Consider the following 21,920-nt stretch of genomic DNA (forward strand, 5'->3'; position numbering starts at 1 on the left):
CTGTTTCAAATGACAAGATGGCAAAAGACCCAGGCAATGTTGCCGAGTCCAGCTTTTACTAGCTGGAGTGCTTGGTGGCTGCCATTTTGGCAACTGCTCTCTGTAACTGAAGAACAACTGTGAGCAGGGATTTACATGTATGGGGCCCAAACTTCCGTGGTGTTTTGTACCGACAGGCCTGTCTGCGTGATACTCATGCTGGTGTGATCAAGCCAAGACATATGACCCTATTAAATCCCACTCTTATCATTAGGACTCATTATCTCTAATCTACTGAGTATGACTGGTTAGGGAACAGAGGCAACTGCCAGTGCGACTTTAACTGATGTTCGGGTCAGTACACAAAGTGTGTCGCTTCAGAGGGAGGTTCATTCATTAACAAAAATCTACTGTAATCTTTTGCAGATGCTGTGCACTGCAGACCAAGGCACACCAAGAAAAATATTCTGCCTGGTGGGCACCTTGATCTGCTGTTTCACAGAAACCTTTGCTCCTGTTGAGAGCTACAGGTTGGAGGATTGGTGCCCTTTGTTGCATTGCTGGGCAGAGACAATAACACCCCTACTGTTAAAGACATCATATTAAAATGGGCAACAACAATGTGGGAAAAAAATGCATTACAATCTGACAAGTTACAAAAGGGCATTGGTTTAAAATCCCTAGAAGCCCAGCAGCTTCACAGTGTGGGGTCTGTGGAAATAAATTTGTATGGTAGATTAGTAAAAGGGGGCCTGTGCAGTTGAGGTGTGGGACACTTCATGTCATTATATTACACCTTGAGTAGGCAGCAGAGAACACACAAAAAAAATTGGTTGATTGAAAATGAAAACCCAAACCATTCTTGATTAGAATGGAAAATCACCACACACCTACTCTCAACCACTCTCACAGTAAAACCTCAAAGCAAGGTATGGGAATAGGATACTCATAACTGTAGATACATTTATGTGAAGAATAAAAAAAATGTATTCAGCTTGGCTCTATCTGGTGTCACTTCACGTTGCCCCTAACAGGATACTTAACAGTAAGCCCACAGGCTACTCCAGTCTGAATAGTGTACGGTTAATGGCTTGCTGCGAAAGACAATACAGGAACATGGCTCACAGCAAGCAATTTGCTTCTGCACCAGTTGGTCGAGGCCTATTTCACTAGAGCTGTGACTGTCCGCCATATGAGTGTGCAAAACATCCAACAATAACGCCTCAGTCTCCTGTGTTTAATCGATAATTAGGCTTCTTCAGTAGAATTAGGTAAAGGTTGGTTACTTTCACTCATGCCGATTAAACTGCAACTGCACTAAAGTGCTGCTTGTGGGCTCCCTATGTGTGTGTGTGTGTGTGTGTGTGTGTTAGGGTGGTGATGTCATGAGCATCACAACAACACAAATCACACAAGGAGGTCAGGGAGACTGTGGTTGCCTGGCAACACAGGGACAATGATCATACATTACAAGAGAAGCTGGTGGCTTCAGTGCTTTCCCTACACCCCCGTCTCCCGTGTAAATGGTGGGAAATAGAAGACCTGCTGTTTGATGGTGAGAGGGCAGGTGGAGCATGGGAAGGTTTGCAGCTGCACGTTTCATTCTCCTCATCAGATCAAACACTGTATTTAATGTACCAACACTCTGACTGAAGCACTCACACAGGATATTAACAGGGATTAAAAGGGGCAAACCAGAGAAATACTACCAGATGTCTTCTTAATGTCCTTGAAATCAGCCTTATTTTCTATCAGTCAGTGGCCCTGGTCAGTCAAAAACACAGTGCAACGTGTCCTTTCCAAATGCCTTTCACACACTAGATATCGGATACTAAAGAATAACAGCCTAGCAGCTCTTAGCAGCTCAGTGAGCCTGTACTGGGGCCACAGAGCTTTGAACTAAATGCTAATATCAGCAGGCACGATGTTCACCATCTTAGTTTAGCATGTTTGCATGCTAACATTGGCCAATTAGGGCTAGTACAGCTGAGACTGATGGGAATGTTTTCAAAAGTAGTGGACAAACTGAAATTTTGAACTATAGCTACCACATTTCATAGCGATCCATCCAATAATTAATGAAAGGTACTTCACTCGATACCACGAATGTGTACTTCATGATTGTACTACAGGAAAAAGTCATTCGGATGCATTGTCTGGGAACCATAAATGTCCAGAAGAGTCGTTGTGCCAATCCATTCGGTATATGTTGCGATATTTCAGTCTGGAACAGAGTGGGGGACCAGCTGACACTGCAATCCCTTCAACCATGACACTTGTCGTGGAAATTTCTCACTACACACTAACTTTATGTTCTTGGTATAAACCTAGGAGGTTGTCAGCCCTGTTAGGGACTGTCTCGTCCACTGTGTGAGAGTCCCGATTCCAGAGGTTCCATAGGAAAACTCAGGGAAGCAGGTAATCAGACATGCATTTTCCAAAAGGTAAGTGTTGTCAAACAGTATTCTTTTCAAGAGAAAATACTTCAAGGAAACTGGCTGTTTTGGCAAATGTATGCCTCTTCCATGAGCTTTTCTATTGAACCATCTAGGACCAATGGAATGCGTCCTGACACGACTATTTCAAGCAACAAAAGGGCATTTATTTCACACATTTTCTTAGTCTGTGATTTAATATATACCATAAAACTTTTAGCCAAGATAATGACCACATGGTTTTTCACTGAGCAATCTTGGTTTTTCTTAAAAAAAAAAAAAAAAGAAGCTAACTTTTCAGAACGAAACAAATGATGCGAGTAGAGCTCCCTGCATACCGCCAACTCCATATAAAACGCGTGTGTGCACCCTGCATGCTTACTCACAGGCACAACCATCATCCTCTCTGGAATGTGTTCACCCACGGGCCCCAGATCTAAGTGTATCTCAGCGACCCAAAAGGCCAATAATTTGAGTAATCATTAAACCTTCGGCTGAACCCTGGCCTGCTTTGTGAAATAACTACCCAACAGCACAGACTGTGAGACGAGAGGCAGAAAAAAAAAAACAGGAGGCATCGCAATTTGTTTTTATAAAGCAGTAAAGATAAAGACCTACTGGCATATAAATATAGAATCACCACCACCGATTAATGTGCCGTTATCTGCTGTAAAAGACATTGTTATGACTCAAGAAATGCATGGGCTGCGACATTGAACATTGATAATACTGAACAAAACGTGATGTGAAAATTTGTGACAATTGTTAACGCAACACCAGATAATGCTGAAAGGATGGCGCCGTTTGGATGAAGCTTGTGTGTAATCATTAGCCTGCAGAAGATGCGATAGTTCCTCACGGCAGATAACTGGGGAGGTCAGCTTGGCCCTCTCCCGATGATCTTAGAACACACAACACTTCAGGGTTACCTGGAAGTGTGTGTGTGTGTGTGTGTGTGTGTGTGTACCAGTGTCAGTAGATTTGCTCATTGGCAAGCCAAACGCAGTGTAAAATTAACTGCCCGTTATTCACATATTTGGTCAAATCTGTCGTAGATTTTATAGGTCGCAAAGGGAACCGTACACCGTGAAATACATACTCCTATAGACTAGTCCTGATTCATGAATGTTTAAAAAAAGCAGTCAATAATGTCAGAGTTCCAACAAGACAGATTCCACGACAGGATTGTTTGAGACGTCGCCTTCTTTATGATCCCCGCACATTAAAACTCTACTTAAGACTGTACTATATGGGTCGGGGAAATGCGATTGTAGGCTTTGATCTCAGCGACCATTTGCTCAATGTCATACCTCACACACACACGCACACGCACAAATAAAAACAATGAATACAGTCTATTTATGTTACTCCATGAGCTGACAAGGAGCCACTAAAAAGGCAGAAACGTGTTTCAGACACCCAATGCCTCCATTCATTCCCCATAAACAACATCTGTGCGTAACTTCATTACATGGATGCAGTGACCTTGTAAAATCCAATATTGCCACATAAAGGAGTTTTGGGTTATTGATTTACAACATTACCTGCAATACAAACAGAAATATATATATATATAATAAAAAAAAAAGAGATGGTATACAACAGTATATCTCTGACTGGTGACAAATCTTCTATCGTCTCATATCGTCCCAATCCCAGAGCTGATACTGACCTTATTAATTAAACTGAGGCTTACAACCTACAAGAGTATGGTTTACATTCGCACAATTACAAACACAGTGTTGTTGTTGCGTGCTTTACACACGCGTAGAAATTATTTCACACGCAGTTATTACTTATTGTTGCACAGACAAATTGAACCAGTTGTATTAAAACCCCTCAGTCAGACTTTAGCCCGTATACTTGTCAACCAGGTTTATCAGATAGGCCTGGTCCTAACGGCTAACGGAGTTAAGCTTCAACGGGTTCAGTCAAACCAAGAGGTAAATATTAGCTTGACAGTGTAAGGATATAGTAGTTCAGGGATTACTGTCTTTTAAAAAAAACAAAGGGTCAAGTTACGCCCTCTGACGCGACGTTTACTGATAATAATTAGTGTATAATTTACGTAAATATTCGTATTCAGATAGGAAACGTGGACATGAAGACAACTGTAGCAGATTTGGCTAATTAGTCCCCACGCGCTCCGACAAGTCATTCATTTCAGCTGCCCAGCGCGCGAGCTAGCCAAACCGGTTTAACCTCAACGTTTGCTAATGTGGCTGAACGGCTCGGTGCAGCTAACGCCTCGGGACAGGACGTTACCCAAGCCGTTCCGTAGCCCATGTAGCGGCATTGCTTGCCACAACGACGCAAAGAAACGGCGCACACACGCGTTTAACTACGCGTCCACATGGTCCCGTTTCCCAATCATCCAAACTTTGTTACTGCTACCGCGTGCGCCAACGTGAAACGAAATACCCCTTACAGCCTCGCGGTTGACACGCGACACGCGTCAAAAGCATTGCAGTCCTTTTCGTATGAATGTCGTTTAGTAATTGACTCAAGTGTCTTACCTTCAACCTCTCTCCGCTGCCACAATACTGAACTTACGGCACGTCACTTTACTAGCATGTTCGTGAGGTCAGACCGTCCATTCGCCTTCACACAGGATTGGTGTTGCTGAGAGACGTCGACGTCGACGTTCACCAATGGGATTTGCATTTTAGCACATCGACATGTACAACCGCTGTCTGTGTGTTGTGAAACAGGATGACATCGACAGAAGAGGCGTTCGACGTATTTTATGACGCCAGACTGCGAACCTCTGCTGCTGCGCTGGGGCAGGGGGGGGAATCGTCATCATTGTAATTAGCATGGCAATGCCCGCCAGCTGCTCCTCTCGATTTGATGTCACTCACCACCGTCCCGCCCCCGCAATACACATACACAAGGTCGTCTCGTTTCTTTCTCACCTGCCCATTCATGCAGCGTTCACGACGCCATCCTCCATTTCTCCCCCAGTGCGCATTCAATAGCACACGGAGAGTGGCGCAGCTGCATAGGTTGCCACCCCCCCCGCCGCCCCCGGCTGGTGACTCATGTGTCTCGTTGAATTAATAGAGGGGGTGAGGTGAGGTTGTACAAACTTTACTATCTGACTAGATTAATAATAAAACGAATAGTGGTTACTCCTGGTCAGTCTGAGAGAAATGACGGGAATCTTCATTGGCATGAAGTCCCCACACACTTCACAAAGTTCTGGGTGATGAGGCAAGCGCTGGCTGATCCATGTTTACAGTTAACTGTTCAACTACTTACAGTTGCCTCTGCTGGGCAAATTACCAAACACCAACACATCATGTTTCCTGTGGAAAAGCACCTACGACCAGACAGGCTCTCAACACCTTAGTTGTCATTGCAAAAATACTGAATCTTTTTTTTATTTTATTTTGTTTATTGTAAAATCAAAGTGTGTCAACAGACTTCACACCTTTTCACACTGAAAACAGTAACTGAATTTGCTGTAGGTGGGCTGGTGGCTCCTGCGTGCAGGGAACGGGCCATCCTAACTATTCTATTACTGTCCTTGCAGTAAGTGGTGATCCAAGTGATTGAGCACAACTGCTTCCATCAGTCCGTGGTCAGGGGCGCGACATGGTATTGTTTTTCAAACATGAGTGCAAAACAAAAAATGACATGGATAAAGCCCAGAGACTCCACCTTAGGTACTTCTGATGTCTCCCAGCGTGCTGCAACTGTAACCAGAGAACGGCTGTACAGATAAATGTATATTAGAAATGACTTGGGGGGGGGGGGGGGGGTCCACGCGCTTCACAACCAAAGACACAAAAGAAATGACATATTTGGTCGTCATAGCCAGTTGCTCCTCGAGAAATAAAAGCATCCTTGAAATTGCTGCCGAGTGTCCATCCTGCATGCGTTTTCTCCTCAGTTCAGTTGTCTGACGATAGCGTTAATGTCTGTGCCGCGAAAACCAGGGCTTCCCAGGTCCTTAAGGAGCCCGGCCTTGTCCCTGGCAGCGTGACGAGCCACGGACAGCTTGAAAGGCAACAGGAAGTTGTTGGCAGCCCGGAAGCCCTTACCAACGGAGTAGATCTCGTGAATCAGGTCCTCCAAACAGATGACGCCGTGTTTACCTGAGAAACGAGAAGGGGGAGGAGGATGTTTTACAGGGAACATTTTATTCCACTGTGTAATTGATTTGCTAGTGTGCACCATTTAGGTCAACAAGACAGGAGGGAATCTGATTTGACAGCCTTGCTATCATTCCGTGGTGGCTAAATCAAACTGAGGAAGAGACTTACCCATGTGCTGCTCGATGAAGGCGTTGTCTGTGAGAGGAACTCTCCTCCTGCCGATCCTCGTCTGTCCTCTCTTCAGAATGAGCTCACGGACAGACTTCAAGTTGGGAAATCTGTCGGAGGAAGATTTTCCGTGTGTTTATAATATGCAAAAAATGTAACCTAAACTTTACTTTTGTCCAGGTACAACGGTGACCCTTTACTTACCCCCAGGCCACGTAGGGCTCCACCATCTTCATCATGGCGACAGAGGTCTTGTTGATTTTGACGAAGGCCCCGCTGAAGATCTTCCTCAGCCTCAACATCTGGACCACCTTCATCACTTTGGGACTGACACCTTTAATCCTAACAGGAAAGGATTAGCAACGTTAACCAAACTGGAATGATGTTTGATTATGTACACCTTTATTTTTTTTATTTATTTATTTATTTTTTTAAATTGTAATACAGTGATACACAACCACAACAGTGTTTTCATTCATTGCAATACACAAGATCCGATGTTACCGCCTCTTGTAACATCATTAGAGTAACAAAGTGAGTGCTTTCCATCTCAGACTGTCTGATTTTGGCCTTGACAAGTGCCTCTTTCAGTTTAGTTCATCTTTCTTCCTTTTAATTAATACTCGTTCATAGAAGGAAGTCTGGAAAATCAAAAGCCACAGAGGTAGTAAAACACCTTTTACACTGCACAACACAAACAACATGAGGTGTGCGAGGTCCTTTTACACTGAAATGGGTCCTAAAGTGTCTATATTTTATAGTCACACTGTATATCTGTTTCTTTGTATCACACAGGGCTTCCACTTTAGGGTCTTGATCACCCTTTTTCCGGCACCAGCTGGCGGCTGCTTCGTAACTTTATCCCACACATGTAGTCTGTAGATGTCAATTTACCCATACCACACAAACTTGGGTGAGAAAAGCTGTATCACAGCAAAAAACTGAAGACACGATCCCAAAAGGAAAGCTCACCGTCTTGTTTTGCCTGCGACTCGCGCAACACCACACACGCCATACATGCGCTTGCAGGTGTAGCCGGAAAACACGTACATTCCGCTTGCAAATTCATTTCATTCCTGTTCACATGGCAGTGACTATGTAGGGAGTTAAAGTACTCACTCTCTGATCCGGACGGCGAAGGCTAGCCTGTTCTTAGCAGGAGGCAGAGGGGCAGGTGGCCTGTGCTCAGCTCTCCGGATGCGGGTCTCATCGCGGTGCTTCTTGTGGCTGTCTTTCAAGAGGTCTTCCAAACGCTTGAACTTCAATGGTTTGCCTTTTGAGACCTGGACGTAGAAATACACACGGGATTTTACAGCAGCACATATAAGCAGGTGGCATGTTTGTTGTATATGTATTGCACAGTAAGTCCACATTTGTATACAGTCAGGCCTGGTCTAACATTTAACACAGCACAGACCTAAAGCCCTGTATTATGGAGTCCATTATCACTTACCTTTCTCTTCTCAAGCAGTGCAAGCTTGGCTTGTGTGGCTTTAATGGCCTGGTATGCTTTCCTCTTTTTCAGGAGATACTCAGGAACCAACTTGATCACTTTTTTTGATCTGACAACAGAGGCACACACAATCACAGAGTCAATGAGGGGAGCTTTTGAAAAACACGTGAAATAGCCATTCATGGGCTCATTTATGACTTCTACCTTCACAACCCCTCAAGAGACATGGTGATAAACAAGCTGTCATCTCTGTCAGGACAGAGCGAATTAGCCTCAAGTAGCGTCAGCCTTCCAGTTATGGGTAACTCAGCTGCTAGCAGCTTAAGTTTGTAACTGTTAACGTCAGTGTGTGAAAATGTCCAAAAGTACGTACAAAACATACGGCACAGAGGCTACATAACTGCCATTTCAATGACACACAAATAGTTCAGAATATTGACAACATATTGCGCTAGCTATGTTGTGGCTACCTCTCGGACATGTAAACGGAACCCCATGTGAGATTACGGTGCCTGTTCCAAGCACGGACCCTCTAAATACAGGTCTCGGCCGACTTAGTAAACCTTCTATTTCTTGAAAAGACTCAAAACAATGTCACTGCACGCAAACAAAGAACGGATGGCCTTCGATATAACGAAAAACAAAAAACATACTCAGCTTCGGCCATGGTGAAATCGGAAGAGTCGATCGTCGCACGGAGATGACGTCACATCCCCATGTGTTTTATTTTCCTCACACGGAAGGCAGTACCGGCGCGCACTGCCACCCAGCGGTCAATGACATACACATTTAGCCATTGTATCGTGTAAGTATTTAGATACTGCTCATGTCAGTAATTATCATCTATTTGCTATTCATCAAAAGAACAATATAGACATATGTACAAACGAAGGAAACTGATAATACCAAACATATGAAAAATAGTTGTGCCATACCACTGACAAAAAACTCAGCTACTGAGATCATGAACTTCACCACAGTTTAACAGAACTTTATCACAACTTTAATTTCCGCTCACCCCTGACATCTTAACATTTCCAGGCACATATTTACCAACAGCTGCTGACAGAGATCTGAGGTTCTCAGTATGTCAATGTGACACCTCAACTCTGGATTTGTTTTTACACGGATGGTGATGTAACATTTGATGTTTCCATGTGAGTGAATGACAGATGCAAGCACAATGTTTAGCACTGTGCACACCAGTGTTTCCCATACATGGGCTATACTTGAGCGGCCCGCCCAGATAGATGATGTCCTGCCCATGGAAATAAAATCCGGATTCCACATTTTTTTTTTCAATAAAGATGCCTAACTGTCATCTCAAGGTAGAGGCCCAGGTGAACATGCCCGTCATTCTCGGGTGTCGCGCATGCGGGTGAAAGCTGGTTTTCAACAGTTTCCGTAGTGTAGTGGTTATCACATTCGCCTAACACGCGAAAGGCCCCCGGTTCGAAACCGGGCGGAAACATGACTCTTTGCTGTTCACTCTGAATATTACATTAACTGCATTTAACTCAGCAACACATGCAGAGATTTTGACTGCCACATTTTCGGACCGGGGAAAGGACAGAATTAGTTCAGTGTCTTCTGGATGGCTGTGGTATGCCAAGCCATGTGAGTGAATGAAAGACAGGGACAAACAACTTGACTCACACAGTCATGCATTTATATTGCCTATTTCTGCATCGGCACTTCGCAGAGAGCAGAACAATGCTCCATGCTCCACGCTGTCACTCTCAGCCAGGAGCAGGTTTCAGTAGTCTAGGTGCGAGATGACAAGAGCCTGGACCAGAACTTGCGGTGCCTCCTGGGACAGGAATGGACGTAGCCTCCTGATGCTGTGGAGAATGAATTTTTTGGAGTGGGTCGTCGCAGCCAGGTTGGCAGCGAAGGACAGCTGGTCATCCGGTGTCACACCCAGGGTCATTGCAGTCCAAGCTGTGGACGCCACAGAGTTCTCAATGGTAATGGAGAGGTCATGGATGGGAGATGCCTTCCCTGGAAGGAAGAGCATGGATGGGAGATGCCTTCCCTGGAAGAAAGAGAATGGGTGGGAGATGCCTTCCGTGGAAGGAAGAGCAGCTCAGTCTTGCCAAGGCTGAGCTTCAGGTGGTGTGCAGCCATCCACTGAGCACAATCTTTAGCACTGTGCACAGTGAAGAAAGATAAGAAAGACAACAGATGGAGACTATTAACGTCCCTCATACTTGCACGCAGAAAAAAAAAATATATATACAATAACAGTGTATATGTATGTGTGTGTATATATATGTACATATATGTATTGCGCTGGTAAAAGAAAGTCTGACATTCAGAGGGAGGAGTTGAACAGTTTGATGGCCACAGACAGCTTCAGACCTGATGTTGTTCTTGTGTTCGAAACCTCCACGTAAGTCATCCTGCTGGAGGTAACAATCCCTTGGGAAGCTTGCTTGGACAAGGACTTCAAGTACGATGGGGCTGGTTGGTATGCAGGCAGGGTGGCTGGTGGGCTAGGTGCTTCCCAGTTGAAGTTGGATGCTGGGGCTTTGTATTGCAATCCTTGGCCCGACCCTTGAGATGGCTGTGTGTGTCCTCAGCTGGGTCTCCTGGAGGAGGCTGTATGATGTTGACCTGAAACATCTAATGATTTCTTCTGGGTCTGACCTACCCAGGGGGGTGGGCGGAGGGCTGTATGCATCCTTCACCTTAGCATACCCTGGACAGCAGGTCCAGGGTCCTCTCCTCTCTAATAGGATAGGAAATGGGGGATTAGCTCAAATGGTAGAGCGCTCGCTTAGCATGCGAGAAGTAGCGGGATCGATGCCCGCATCCTCCAAGTTAAGTGTTTCCGATTCTGACACATAGCTTACAGGAAATCCTTTTCTGTAGTGAAGGTCATTAAAGAAACCATCTGTGCGTGAAGCAAGCGGTGGAATCAGCGCTGGGGAGCAGCCAGCATCCTAGGGATCAACACCTGCAAACCTGATGTAGTTCCTGTGTTCGAAACCTCCACGTAAGTCATCCTGCTGGTGGTAACAATCCCTTGGGAAGCTCGCTTGGACAAGGCCTTAAAGTACGATGGGGCTGGTTGGTATGCAGACAGGGTGGCTAGTGGGCTAGGTGCTTCCCCGTTGAAGTAGGATGCTGGGGCTTTGTATTGCAATCCTTGGCCAGACCCTTGAGATGGCTGTGGCTCAAGAGAGGATAACCATGGTGCAAGTGGTTAGCTAGCCATCTGGACACAAGCTGATGTCTGATCAGCCTCAGGTGGGTCTCCTGGAGGAGGCTGTATCATGACCCGAAACAAATGATGATTCTAGGAACATCATTGAAGATGTATCCAGAGGCATCGGTAGATGTATTGCTCCTCCCATGAATCATGAAGTATATACAGTGGGGTCCAAAGAAGAAGAAATATTTTGATTCTTTCACGTTGATTCTAAATATGGCTGCGCCTCAAGTTTCCAGCACATCAATGATTGCCTGAATTTTCAGTGAATTAAGTATATCAGAGCTTAGACTTGACCTCCAGTTTGTGTTTTATAATGGTTTAAACAGCACATAAGTTACAAAAAAACAACAAGTATTACTCATTTTCACAGTCATCAACATGACGTCTAAAAGGTTGCAGGACATCTGTGAGAGTTGACGAGTCATTTTCTGGGATCATTTTACTTCCTGTGTACTCATTCCCACCTGTCGTGACTGAATAGTTTCTACACGACTTACCAAATCTGAGTGTGTAGACAATCCACCTTTTCTAGAAAAAAAAAGGTACCATTTTTACCATTAATCTTGTTAGTGTTTCACTGAAATGGATGCAAAAATGTACAACCAGTTCCAGCTTTTTTTTGCCTTGGTAAGATAGTGATAGATTGGAGAAAGGCAGGAAATGTGCCACAGAGGCGCCCCCCAACTTCAGCTTTAGGTTAATCTCTGTGTAGCATTCCTGTTTACACGACAGTGACTACGCAGAGAGGAATCTTGTTTAAAAACCCATCTAAGTACTCACGCTCTGATCCGGATGGTGAAGGCTAGCCTGTTCTTAGCAGAAGGCAGAGGGGCAGGTGGCCTGTGCTCAGCTCTCCAGATGCAAGTCTCATCAGGATGCTTCTTGTGACCGTCTGTCTAGAGGTCTTCCAAACGCTTGAACTTTAATGATTTGCCTTTTGATACCTAGACATAGAAATACACACAGGATTTTACAGCAGCACAAATAAGCAAGCAGGACTATTGACGTCCCTCATACTCCCATATTGCCTAGTTTTCTTCTTCTTTCTGCTGTATTACCTTTGTCTGCCTTGGTGAATAATCAGGAACTGGTAGAAAAGTCAAATCTCCCCGTCGGGGAATCGAACCCCGGTCTTCCGCGTGACAGGCGGAGATACTGTCCACTATACTAACGAGGAATGATGCAAGGACATCAACATGCCTCCCCAGCGAAGAAGCAGCTCAGTGTTGTGGAGGTTGAGCAGCCACCTTGCTTTCAGACTGGGGAAAAGACAGAAATAATTCAGTGTCATCTGCATAGCTGTGGATTCCACTTTTTTTTTTCAATAAAGATGCCTAACTGTCATCTCAAGGTAGAGGCCTGGGTGAAAATGCCTGTCACTCTCGGGTGTCGCACATGCGCGTGAAAGCTGCTTTTCAACAGTTTCCGTAGTGTAGTGGTTATCACGTTCGCCTCACACGCGAAAGGTCCCCGGTTCGAAACCGGGCGGAAACACTATTCTTTACTGTTCGCTCCTGGTTTTACGTTAAATGTATTTAGCTGATGCTTTCATCCACAGTGACTTACAAATAGTACATTCAACCATGTGGATACAACCCAAGAATTGGAGGAATCATGCAAGTACATCAACTTCATCAAATATGCTGAACTGCTTCAAGTGCTACTTCAGAAACAATAAGAGGTGACACATGCAGGCACACCAGCCAGGAGCGAGTTTCAGTAATCTGGGTGAGGAACGGATGTATCCTCCTGATGAATGACTTTGCAGGAGTGGGTCGTTGCAGCCAGGTTGGCAACGAAGGATAGCTGGTCATTCAGTGTCGCAAAACCGAAGTACATACCAAACCCTGAATTTTTTGATGTCTAAAAAAGAATTCTTTGTTGCTTGTGTTAGTTACACATCTTACTGTCCACTATACAAAGGAGGACGGTTCCACACTGGTTTTTGGCCCTTTTCGACGAGAATCGCCAGGTGCTTTAGCTGCGCACTAAGCCAGGAGCGAGTTCCAGTAGTCTAGGTGCGAGATGACAAGAGCCTGGACCAGCACCTGCGGTGCCTCCTGGGTGAGGAACGCATGTATCTTCCCGATGCTGTGGAGAATGAATTTTCTGGAGTGGGTCGTAGCAGCCAGGTTGGCAGATGCCTTCCCTGGGAGGAAGAGCAGCTCAGTGTTGTGGAGGTTGAGCTGCCGGCGGGCTGTGTGCAGACATCCACTGAGAGATGCCTGCAAGACACGCAGAAATTGGTGCTGCCACCTTGGTTTCCGACCGGGGAAAAGACAGAAATAATTCAGCTGTGGTAAGTAAAGCCATGTGAGTGAATGACAGGCGCAAGCACAATGTTTAGCACTGTGCACACCAGTGTTTCCCATACATAGGCTATACTTGAGCGGCCCGCCCAGATAGATCATGTCCTGCCCATGGAAATAAAATCCGGATTCCACTTTTTTTTTTTCAATAAAGATGCCTAACTGTCATCTCAAGGTAGATGGCCCAGGTGAACATGCCCGTCACTCTCGGGTGTCGCGCATGCGGGTGAAAGCTGCTTTTCAACAGTTTCCGTAGTGTAGTGGTTATCACATTCGCCTAACACGCGAAAGGCCCCCGGTTCGAAACCGGGCGGAAACATGACTCTTTGCTGTTCACTCTGATTATTACGTTAACTGCATTGAACTCAGCAACACACGCAGAGATTTTGACTGCCACATTTTCAGACCGGGGAAAGGACAGAATTAGTTCAACGTCTTCTGGATAGCTGTGGTATGCCAAGCCATGTGAGTGAATGAAAGACAGGGACAAACAACTTGACTCACACAGTCATGCTTTTATATTGCCTATTTCTGCATCGGCACTTCGCGGAGAGCAGAACAATGCTCCATGCTCCACGCTGTCACTCTCAGCCAGGAGCAGGTTTCAGTAGTCTAGGTGCGAGATGACAAGAGCCTGGACCAGAACTTGCGGTGCCTCCTGGGACAGGAATGGACGTATCCTCCTGATGCTGTGGAGAATGAATTTTTTGGAGTGGGTCGTCGCAGCCAGGTTGGCAGCGAAGGACAGCTGGTCATCCGGTGTCACACCCAGGGTCATTGCAGTCCAAGCTGTGGACGCCACAGAGTTCTCAATGGGAATGGAGAGGTCATGGATGGAAGATGCCTTCCCTGGAAGGAAGAGCATGGATGGGAGATGCCTTCCCTGGAAGAAAGAGAATGGGTGGGAGATGCCTTCCGTGGAAGGAAGAGCAGCTCAGTCTTGCCAAGGCTGAGCTTCAGGTGGTGTGCAGCCATCCACTGAGCACAATCTTTAGCACTGTGCACACAATAGAGTAGGGCTTGATAAGAAAGACAACAGATGGAGACTATTAACGTCCCTCACATTTCCACGCAGATAAAACAAAATATATACAATAACAGTGTATATGTATGTGTGTGTATATATATGTACATATATGTATTGCGCTGGTAAAAAAAAAAAGTCTGACATTCAGAGGGAGGAGTTGAACAGTTTGATGGCCACAGACAGCTTCAGACCTGATGTTGTTCTTGTGTTCGAAACCTCCACGCAAGCCATCCTGCTGGAGGTAACAATCCCTTGGGAAGCTCGCTTGGAGAAGGCCTTCAAGTACGATGGGGCTGGTTGGTATGCAGGCAGGGTGGCTGGTGGGCTAGGTGCTTCCCAGTTGAAGTTGGATGCTGGGGCTTGGTATTGCAATCCTTGGCCAGACCCTTGAGATGGCTGTGCCTCAAGAGAGGATAACCATGGTGCAAGTGGTTAGCTAGCTTCAGGTGGTGTGCAGCCATCCACTGAGCACAATCTTTAGCACTGTGCACACAATAGAGTAGGGATTGATAAGAAAGACAACAGATGGAGACTATTAAAGTCCCTCATACTTCCATGCAGAAAAAAAAATATATATACAATAACAGTGTATATGTATGTGTGTGTATATATATGTACATATATGTATTGCGCTGGTAATAGAAAGTCTGACATTCAGAGGGAGAAGTTGAACAGTTTGATGGCCACAGACAGCTTCAGACCTGATGTTGTTCTTGTGTTCGAAACCTCCACGTAAGTCATCCTGCTGGAGGTAACAATCCCTTGGGAAGCTCGCTTGGACAAGGCCTTCAAGTACGATGGGGCTGGTTGGTATGCAGGCAGGGTGGCTGGTGGGCTAGGTGCTTCCCAGTTGAAGTTGGATGCTGGGGCTTTGTCTTGCAATCCTTGGCCAGACCCTTGAGATGGCTGTGTGTGTCCTCAGCTGGGTCTCCTGGAGGAGGCTGTATGATGTTGACCCGAAACATCTAATGATTTCTTCTTTAGCAATGTGCACACAATAGAGTAGGACTTGGTAAGAAAGACAACAGATAGGGACTATTAACGCCCCTCATACTTCCATGCAGAACAAACAAGATATATACAATGACCACTCTGTGCACATACTGTGGTCTGCCAGTCAGGAGTTTCCATTCCAGCTTCCTCCTGTACTTCTCCTTGGCCTCCTTGATCTCCACCTTCAGTTCCCCCTGAATCGTTCTCACCTCCTCCCTGTTGCCACCTCTGAAAGCCCTCTTCTTTGCATTCAGGATGGCCTTGATGTCCTTTGTCACCCATGGCTTGTTGTTTGAATGACAATGAACAGTCCTTGCTGGGACAGTGGAGTCTGCACAGAAGTTGATGTAATCTGTGCTGCACTCTGTGAGCCCATCAATGTCTTGTGGCTCACAGAGCGCTTGCCAGTCAGTCACCTCAAAACATTGCTGAAATGTCTCATAAGCCAGTGAGGTTGTGGTCTGACCTACCTAGGGGGGTGGGCGGAGGGCTGTATGCATCCTTCACCTTAGCATACCCTGGACAGCAGGTCCAGGGTCCTCTCCTCTCTAAGAGGATAGGAAATGGGGGATTAGCTCAAATGGTAGAGCGCTCGCTTAGCATGCGAGAAGTAGCGGGATCGATGCCCGCATCCTCCAAGTTAAGTGTTTCTGATTCTGACACATAGCTTACAGGAAATCCTTTTCTGTAGTGAAGGTCATTAAAGAAACCATCTGTGCGTGAAGCAAGCGGTGGCATCAGCGCTGGGGAGCAGCCAGCATCCTAGGGATCTGCAGGAACCTCTGCAAGTTCCCTCAGCACATCGTGTTCAACACCTGCAGACCTGATGTAGTTCTTGTGTTTGAAACCTCCACGTAAGTCATCCTAGCTCGCTTGGACAAGGCCCCAAAGTACGATGGGGCTGGTTGGTATGCAGACAGGGTGGCTAGTGGGCTAGGTGCTTCCCCGTTGAAGTAGGATGCTGGGGCTTTGTATTGCAATCCTTGGCCAGACCCTTGAGATGGCTGTGGCTCAAGAGAGGATAACCATGGTGCAAGTGGTTAGCTAGCCATCTGGACACAAGCTGATGTCTGATCAGCCTCAGGTGGGTCTCCTGGAGGAGGCTGTATCATGACCCGAAACAAATGATGATTCTAGGAACATCATTGAAGATGTATCCAGAGGCATCGGTAGATGTATTGCTCCTCCCATGAATCATGAAGTATATACAGTGGGGTCCAAAGAAGAAGAAATATTTTGATTCTTTCACGTTGATTCTAAATATGGCTGCGCCTCAAGTTTCCAGCACATCAATGATTGCCTGAATTTTCAGTGAATTAAGTATATCAGAGCTTAGACTTGACCTCCAGTTTGTGTTTTATAATGGTTTAAACAGCACATAAGTTACAAAAAAACAACAAGTATTACTCATTTTCACAGTCATCAACATGACGTCTAAAAGGTTGCACGACATCTGTGAGAGTTGACGAGTCATTTTCTGGGATCATTTTACTTCCTGTGTACTCATTCCCACCTGTCGTGACTGAATAGTTTCTACACGACTTACCAAATCTGAGTGTGTAGACAATCCACCTTTTCTAGAAAAAAAAAGGTACCATTTTTACCATTAATCTTGTTAGTGTTTCACTGAAATGGATGCAAAAATGTACAACCAGTTCCAGCTTTTTTTTGCCTTGGTAAGATAGTGATAGATTGGAGAAAGGCAGGAAATGTGCCACAGAGGCGCCCCCCAACTTCAGCTTTAGGTTAATCTCTGTGTAGCATTCCTGTTTACACGACAGTGACTACGCAGAGAGGAATCTTGTTTAAAAACCCATCTAAGTACTCACGCTCTGATCCGGATGGTGAAGGCTAGCCTGTTCTTAGCAGAAGGCAGAGGGGCAGGTGGCCTGTGCTCAGCTCTCCAGATGCAAGTCTCATCAGGATGCTTCTTGTGACCGTCTGTCTAGAGGTCTTCCAAACGCTTGAACTTTAATGATTTGCCTTTTGATACCTAGACATAGAAATACACACAGGATTTTACAGCAGCACAAATAAGCAAGCAGGACTATTGACGTCCCTCATACTCCCATATTGCCTAGTTTTCTTCTTCTTTCTGCTGTATTACCTTTGTCTGCCTTGGTGAATAATCAGGAACTGGTAGAAAAGTCAAATCTCCCCGTCGGGGAATCGAACCCCGGTCTTCCGCGTGACAGGCGGAGATACTGTCCACTATACTAACGAGGAATGATGCAAGGACATCAACATGCCTCCCCAGCGAAGAAGCAGCTCAGTGTTGTGGAGGTTGAGCAGCCACCTTGCTTTCAGACTGGGGAAAAGACAGAAATAATTCAGTGTCATCTGCATAGCTGTGGATTCCACTTTTTTTTTTCAATAAAGATGCCTGTCATCTCAAGGTAGAGGCCTGGGTGAAAATGCCTGTCACTCTCGGGTGTCGCGCATGCGCGTGAAAGCTGCTTTTCAACAGTTTCCGTAGTGTAGTGGTTATCACGTTCGCCTCACACGCGAAAGGTCCCCGGTTCGAAACCGGGCGGAAACACTATTCTTTACTGTTCGCTCCTGGTTTTACGTTAAATGTATTTAGCTGATGCTTTCATCCACAGTGACTTACAAATAGTACATTCAACCATGTGGATACAACCCAAGAATTGGAGGAATCATGCAAGTACATCAACTTCATCAAATATGCTGAACTGCTTCAAGTGCTACTTCAGAAACAATAAGAGGTGACACATGCAGGCACACCAGCCAGGAGCGAGTTTCAGTAATCTGGGTGAGGAACGGATGTATCCTCCTGATGAATGACTTTGCAGGAGTGGGTCGTTGCAGCCAGGTTGGCAACGAAGGATAGCTGGTCATTCAGTGTCGCAAAACCGAAGTACATACCAAACCCTGAATTTTTTGATGTCTAAAAAAGAATTCTTTGTTGCTTGTGTTAGTTACACATCTTACTGTCCACTATACAAAGGAGGACGGTTCCACACTGGTTTTTGGCCCTTTTCGACGAGAATCGCCAGGTGCTTTAGCTGCGCACTAAGCCAGGAGCGAGTTCCAGTAGTCTAGGTGCGAGATGACAAGAGCCTGGACCAGCACCTGCGGTGCCTCCTGGGTGAGGAACGCATGTATCTTCCCGATGCTGTGGAGAATGAATTTTCTGGAGTGGGTCGTAGCAGCCAGGTTGGCAGATGCCTTCCCTGGGAGGAAGAGCAGCTCAGTGTTGTGGAGGTTGAGCTGCCGGCGGGCTGTGTGCAGACATCCACTGAGAGATGCCTGCAAGACACGCAGAAATTGGTGCTGCCACCTTGGTTTCCGACCGGGGAAAAGACAGAAATAATTCAGCTGTGGTAAGTAAAGCCATGTGAGTGAATGACAGGCGCAAGCACAATGTTTAGCACTGTGCACACCAGTGTTTCCCATACATAGGCTATACTTGAGCGGCCCGCCCAGATAGATCATGTCCTGCCCATGGAAATAAAATCCGGATTCCACTTTTTTTTTTTCAATAAAGATGCCTAACTGTCATCTCAAGGTAGATGGCCCAGGTGAACATGCCCGTCACTCTCGGGTGTCGCGCATGCGGGTGAAAGCTGCTTTTCAACAGTTTCCGTAGTGTAGTGGTTATCACGTTCGCCTAACACGCGAAAGGCCCCCGGTTCGAAACCGGGCGGAAACATGACTCTTTGCTGTTCACTCTGATTATTACGTTAACTGCATTGAACTCAGCAACACACGCAGAGATTTTGACTGCCACATTTTCAGACCGGGGAAAGGACAGAATTAGTTCAACGTCTTCTGGATAGCTGTGGTATGCCAAGCCATGTGAGTGAATGAAAGACAGGGACAAACAACTTGACTCACACAGTCATGCTTTTATATTGCCTATTTCTGCATCGGCACTTCGCGGAGAGCAGAACAATGCTCCATGCTCCACGCTGTCACTCTCAGCCAGGAGCAGGTTTCAGTAGTCTAGGTGCGAGATGACAAGAGCCTGGACCAGAACTTGCGGTGCCTCCTGGGACAGGAATGGACGTATCCTCCTGATGCTGTGGAGAATGAATTTTTTGGAGTGGGTCGTCGCAGCCAGGTTGGCAGCGAAGGACAGCTGGTCATCCGGTGTCACACCCAGGGTCATTGCAGTCCAAGCTGTGGACGCCACAGAGTTCTCAATGGGAATGGAGAGGTCATGGATGGAAGATGCCTTCCCTGGAAGGAAGAGCATGGATGGGAGATGCCTTCCCTGGAAGAAAGAGAATGGGTGGGAGATGCCTTCCGTGGAAGGAAGAGCAGCTCAGTCTTGCCAAGGCTGAGCTTCAGGTGGTGTGCAGCCATCCACTGAGCACAATCTTTAGCACTGTGCACACAATAGAGTAGGGCTTGATAAGAAAGACAACAGATGGAGACTATTAACGTCCCTCACATTTCCACGCAGATAAAACAAAATATATACAATAACAGTGTATATGTATGTGTGTGTATATATATGTACATATATGTATTGCGCTGGTAAAAAAAAAAAGTCTGACATTCAGAGGGAGGAGTTGAACAGTTTGATGGCCACAGACAGCTTCAGACCTGATGTTGTTCTTGTGTTCGAAACCTCCACGCAAGCCATCCTGCTGGAGGTAACAATCCCTTGGGAAGCTCGCTTGGAGAAGGCCTTCAAGTACGATGGGGCTGGTTGGTATGCAGGCAGGGTGGCTGGTGGGCTAGGTGCTTCCCAGTTGAAGTTGGATGCTGGGGCTTGGTATTGCAATCCTTGGCCAGACCCTTGAGATGGCTGTGCCTCAAGAGAGGATAACCATGGTGCAAGTGGTTAGCTAGCTTCAGGTGGTGTGCAGCCATCCACTGAGCACAATCTTTAGCACTGTGCACACAATAGAGTAGGGATTGATAAGAAAGACAACAGATGGAGACTATTAAAGTCCCTCATACTTCCATGCAGAAAAAAAAAAATATATACAATAACAGTGTATATGTATGTGTGTGTATATATATGTACATATATGTATTGCGCTGGTAATAGAAAGTCTGACATTCAGAGGGAGAAGTTGAACAGTTTGATGGCCACAGACAGCTTCAGACCTGATGTTGTTCTTGTGTTCGAAACCTCCACGTAAGTCATCCTGCTGGAGGTAACAATCCCTTGGGAAGCTCGCTTGGACAAGGCCTTCAAGTACGATGGGGCTGGTTGGTATGCAGGCAGGGTGGCTGGTGGGCTAGGTGCTTCCCAGTTGAAGTTGGATGCTGGGGCTTTGTCTTGCAATCCTTGGCCAGACCCTTGAGATGGCTGTGTGTGTCCTCAGCTGGGTCTCCTGGAGGAGGCTGTATGATGTTGACCCGAAAAATTGGTGCTGCCACCTTGGTTTCCGACCGGGGAAAAGACAGAAATAATTCAGCTGTGGTAAGTAAAGCCATGTGAGTGAATGACAGGCGCAAGCACAATGTTTAGCACTGTGCACACCAGTGTTTCCCATACATAGGCTATACTTGAGCGGCCCGCCCAGATAGATCATGTCCTGCCCATGGAAATAAAATCCGGATTCCACTTTTTTTTTTTCAATAAAGATGCCTAACTGTCATCTCAAGGTAGATGGCCCAGGTGAACATGCCCGTCACTCTCGGGTGTCGCGCATGCGGGTGAAAGCTGCTTTTCAACAGTTTCCGTAGTGTAGTGGTTATCACATTCGCCTAACACGCGAAAGGCCCCCGGTTCGAAACCGGGCGGAAACATGACTCTTTGCTGTTCACTCTGATTATTACGTTAACTGCATTGAACTCAGCAACACACGCAGAGATTTTGACTGCCACATTTTCAGACCGGGGAAAGGACAGAATTAGTTCAACGTCTTCTGGATAGCTGTGGTATGCCAAGCCATGTGAGTGAATGAAAGACAGGGACAAACAACTTGACTCACACAGTCATGCTTTTATATTGCCTATTTCTGCATCGGCACTTCGCGGAGAGCAGAACAATGCTCCATGCTCCACGCTGTCACTCTCAGCCAGGAGCAGGTTTCAGTAGTCTAGGTGCGAGATGACAAGAGCCTGGACCAGAACTTGCGGTGCCTCCTGGGACAGGAATGGACGTATCCTCCTGATGCTGTGGAGAATGAATTTTTTGGAGTGGGTCGTCGCAGCCAGGTTGGCAGCGAAGGACAGCTGGTCATCCGGTGTCACACCCAGGGTCATTGCAGTCCAAGCTGTGGACGCCACAGAGTTCTCAATGGGAATGGAGAGGT

At 46.2% G+C, this 21,920-nt stretch overlaps 1 protein-coding gene and 5 non-coding genes across 6 annotated transcripts; 3 read left to right on the forward strand and 3 right to left on the reverse strand.

Moving 5' to 3' along the window:
* Window positions 1-5,796: 5,796 nt before the first annotated feature.
* On the reverse strand, window positions 5,797-8,835 carry rpl7l1 (ribosomal protein L7-like 1). The gene is made up of 6 exons (XM_070925579.1): window positions 8,789-8,835; window positions 8,136-8,244; window positions 7,802-7,965; window positions 6,887-7,024; window positions 6,683-6,792; window positions 5,797-6,514 (listed from the first exon to the last, which is right to left on the reverse strand). Exons 1-6 carry the CDS (start codon window positions 8,800-8,802, stop codon window positions 6,306-6,308), a joined length of 744 nt encoding a protein of 247 aa, XP_070781680.1. The 5' UTR covers window positions 8,803-8,835; the 3' UTR covers window positions 5,797-6,305.
* Window positions 8,836-12,457: 3,622 nt separating this feature from the next.
* trnad-guc (transfer RNA aspartic acid (anticodon GUC)) lies at window positions 12,458-12,529 on the reverse strand. Its single transcript has one exon. It is a non-coding gene; the product is annotated as a tRNA-Asp (tRNA).
* Window positions 12,530-12,773: 244 nt separating this feature from the next.
* Window positions 12,774-12,846, forward strand: trnav-cac (transfer RNA valine (anticodon CAC)). Its single transcript has one exon. It is a non-coding gene; the product is annotated as a tRNA-Val (tRNA).
* A 4,989-nt stretch (window positions 12,847-17,835) lies between these two features.
* Window positions 17,836-17,907, reverse strand: trnad-guc (transfer RNA aspartic acid (anticodon GUC)). The gene has a single exon. It is a non-coding gene; the product is annotated as a tRNA-Asp (tRNA).
* A 240-nt stretch (window positions 17,908-18,147) lies between these two features.
* trnav-cac (transfer RNA valine (anticodon CAC)) lies at window positions 18,148-18,220 on the forward strand. Its single transcript has one exon. It is a non-coding gene; the product is annotated as a tRNA-Val (tRNA).
* A 1,061-nt stretch (window positions 18,221-19,281) lies between these two features.
* trnav-aac (transfer RNA valine (anticodon AAC)) lies at window positions 19,282-19,354 on the forward strand. Its single transcript has one exon. It is a non-coding gene; the product is annotated as a tRNA-Val (tRNA).
* The last annotated feature ends 2,566 nt before the right edge of the window (window positions 19,355-21,920 follow it).

Source organism: Enoplosus armatus, chromosome 19, assembly GCF_043641665.1.
Source record: "Enoplosus armatus isolate fEnoArm2 chromosome 19, fEnoArm2.hap1, whole genome shotgun sequence".
NCBI classification, from domain to species: Eukaryota; Metazoa; Chordata; class Actinopteri; order Centrarchiformes; family Enoplosidae; genus Enoplosus; species Enoplosus armatus.

Bases quoted from the DNA above. Each gene is read 5' to 3' on its own strand.
- rpl7l1 (XM_070925579.1), bottom strand. The intron at 7,025-7,801 runs GTGAGTACTTTA...CTTTCCTGTTAG, and splicing joins TTCGCCGTCCGGATCAGAGA to GATTAAAGGTGTCAGTCCCA. The intron at 6,515-6,682 runs GTAAGTCTCTTC...CTCGTTTCTCAG, and splicing joins CTTCATCGAGCAGCACATGG to GTAAACACGGCGTCATCTGT.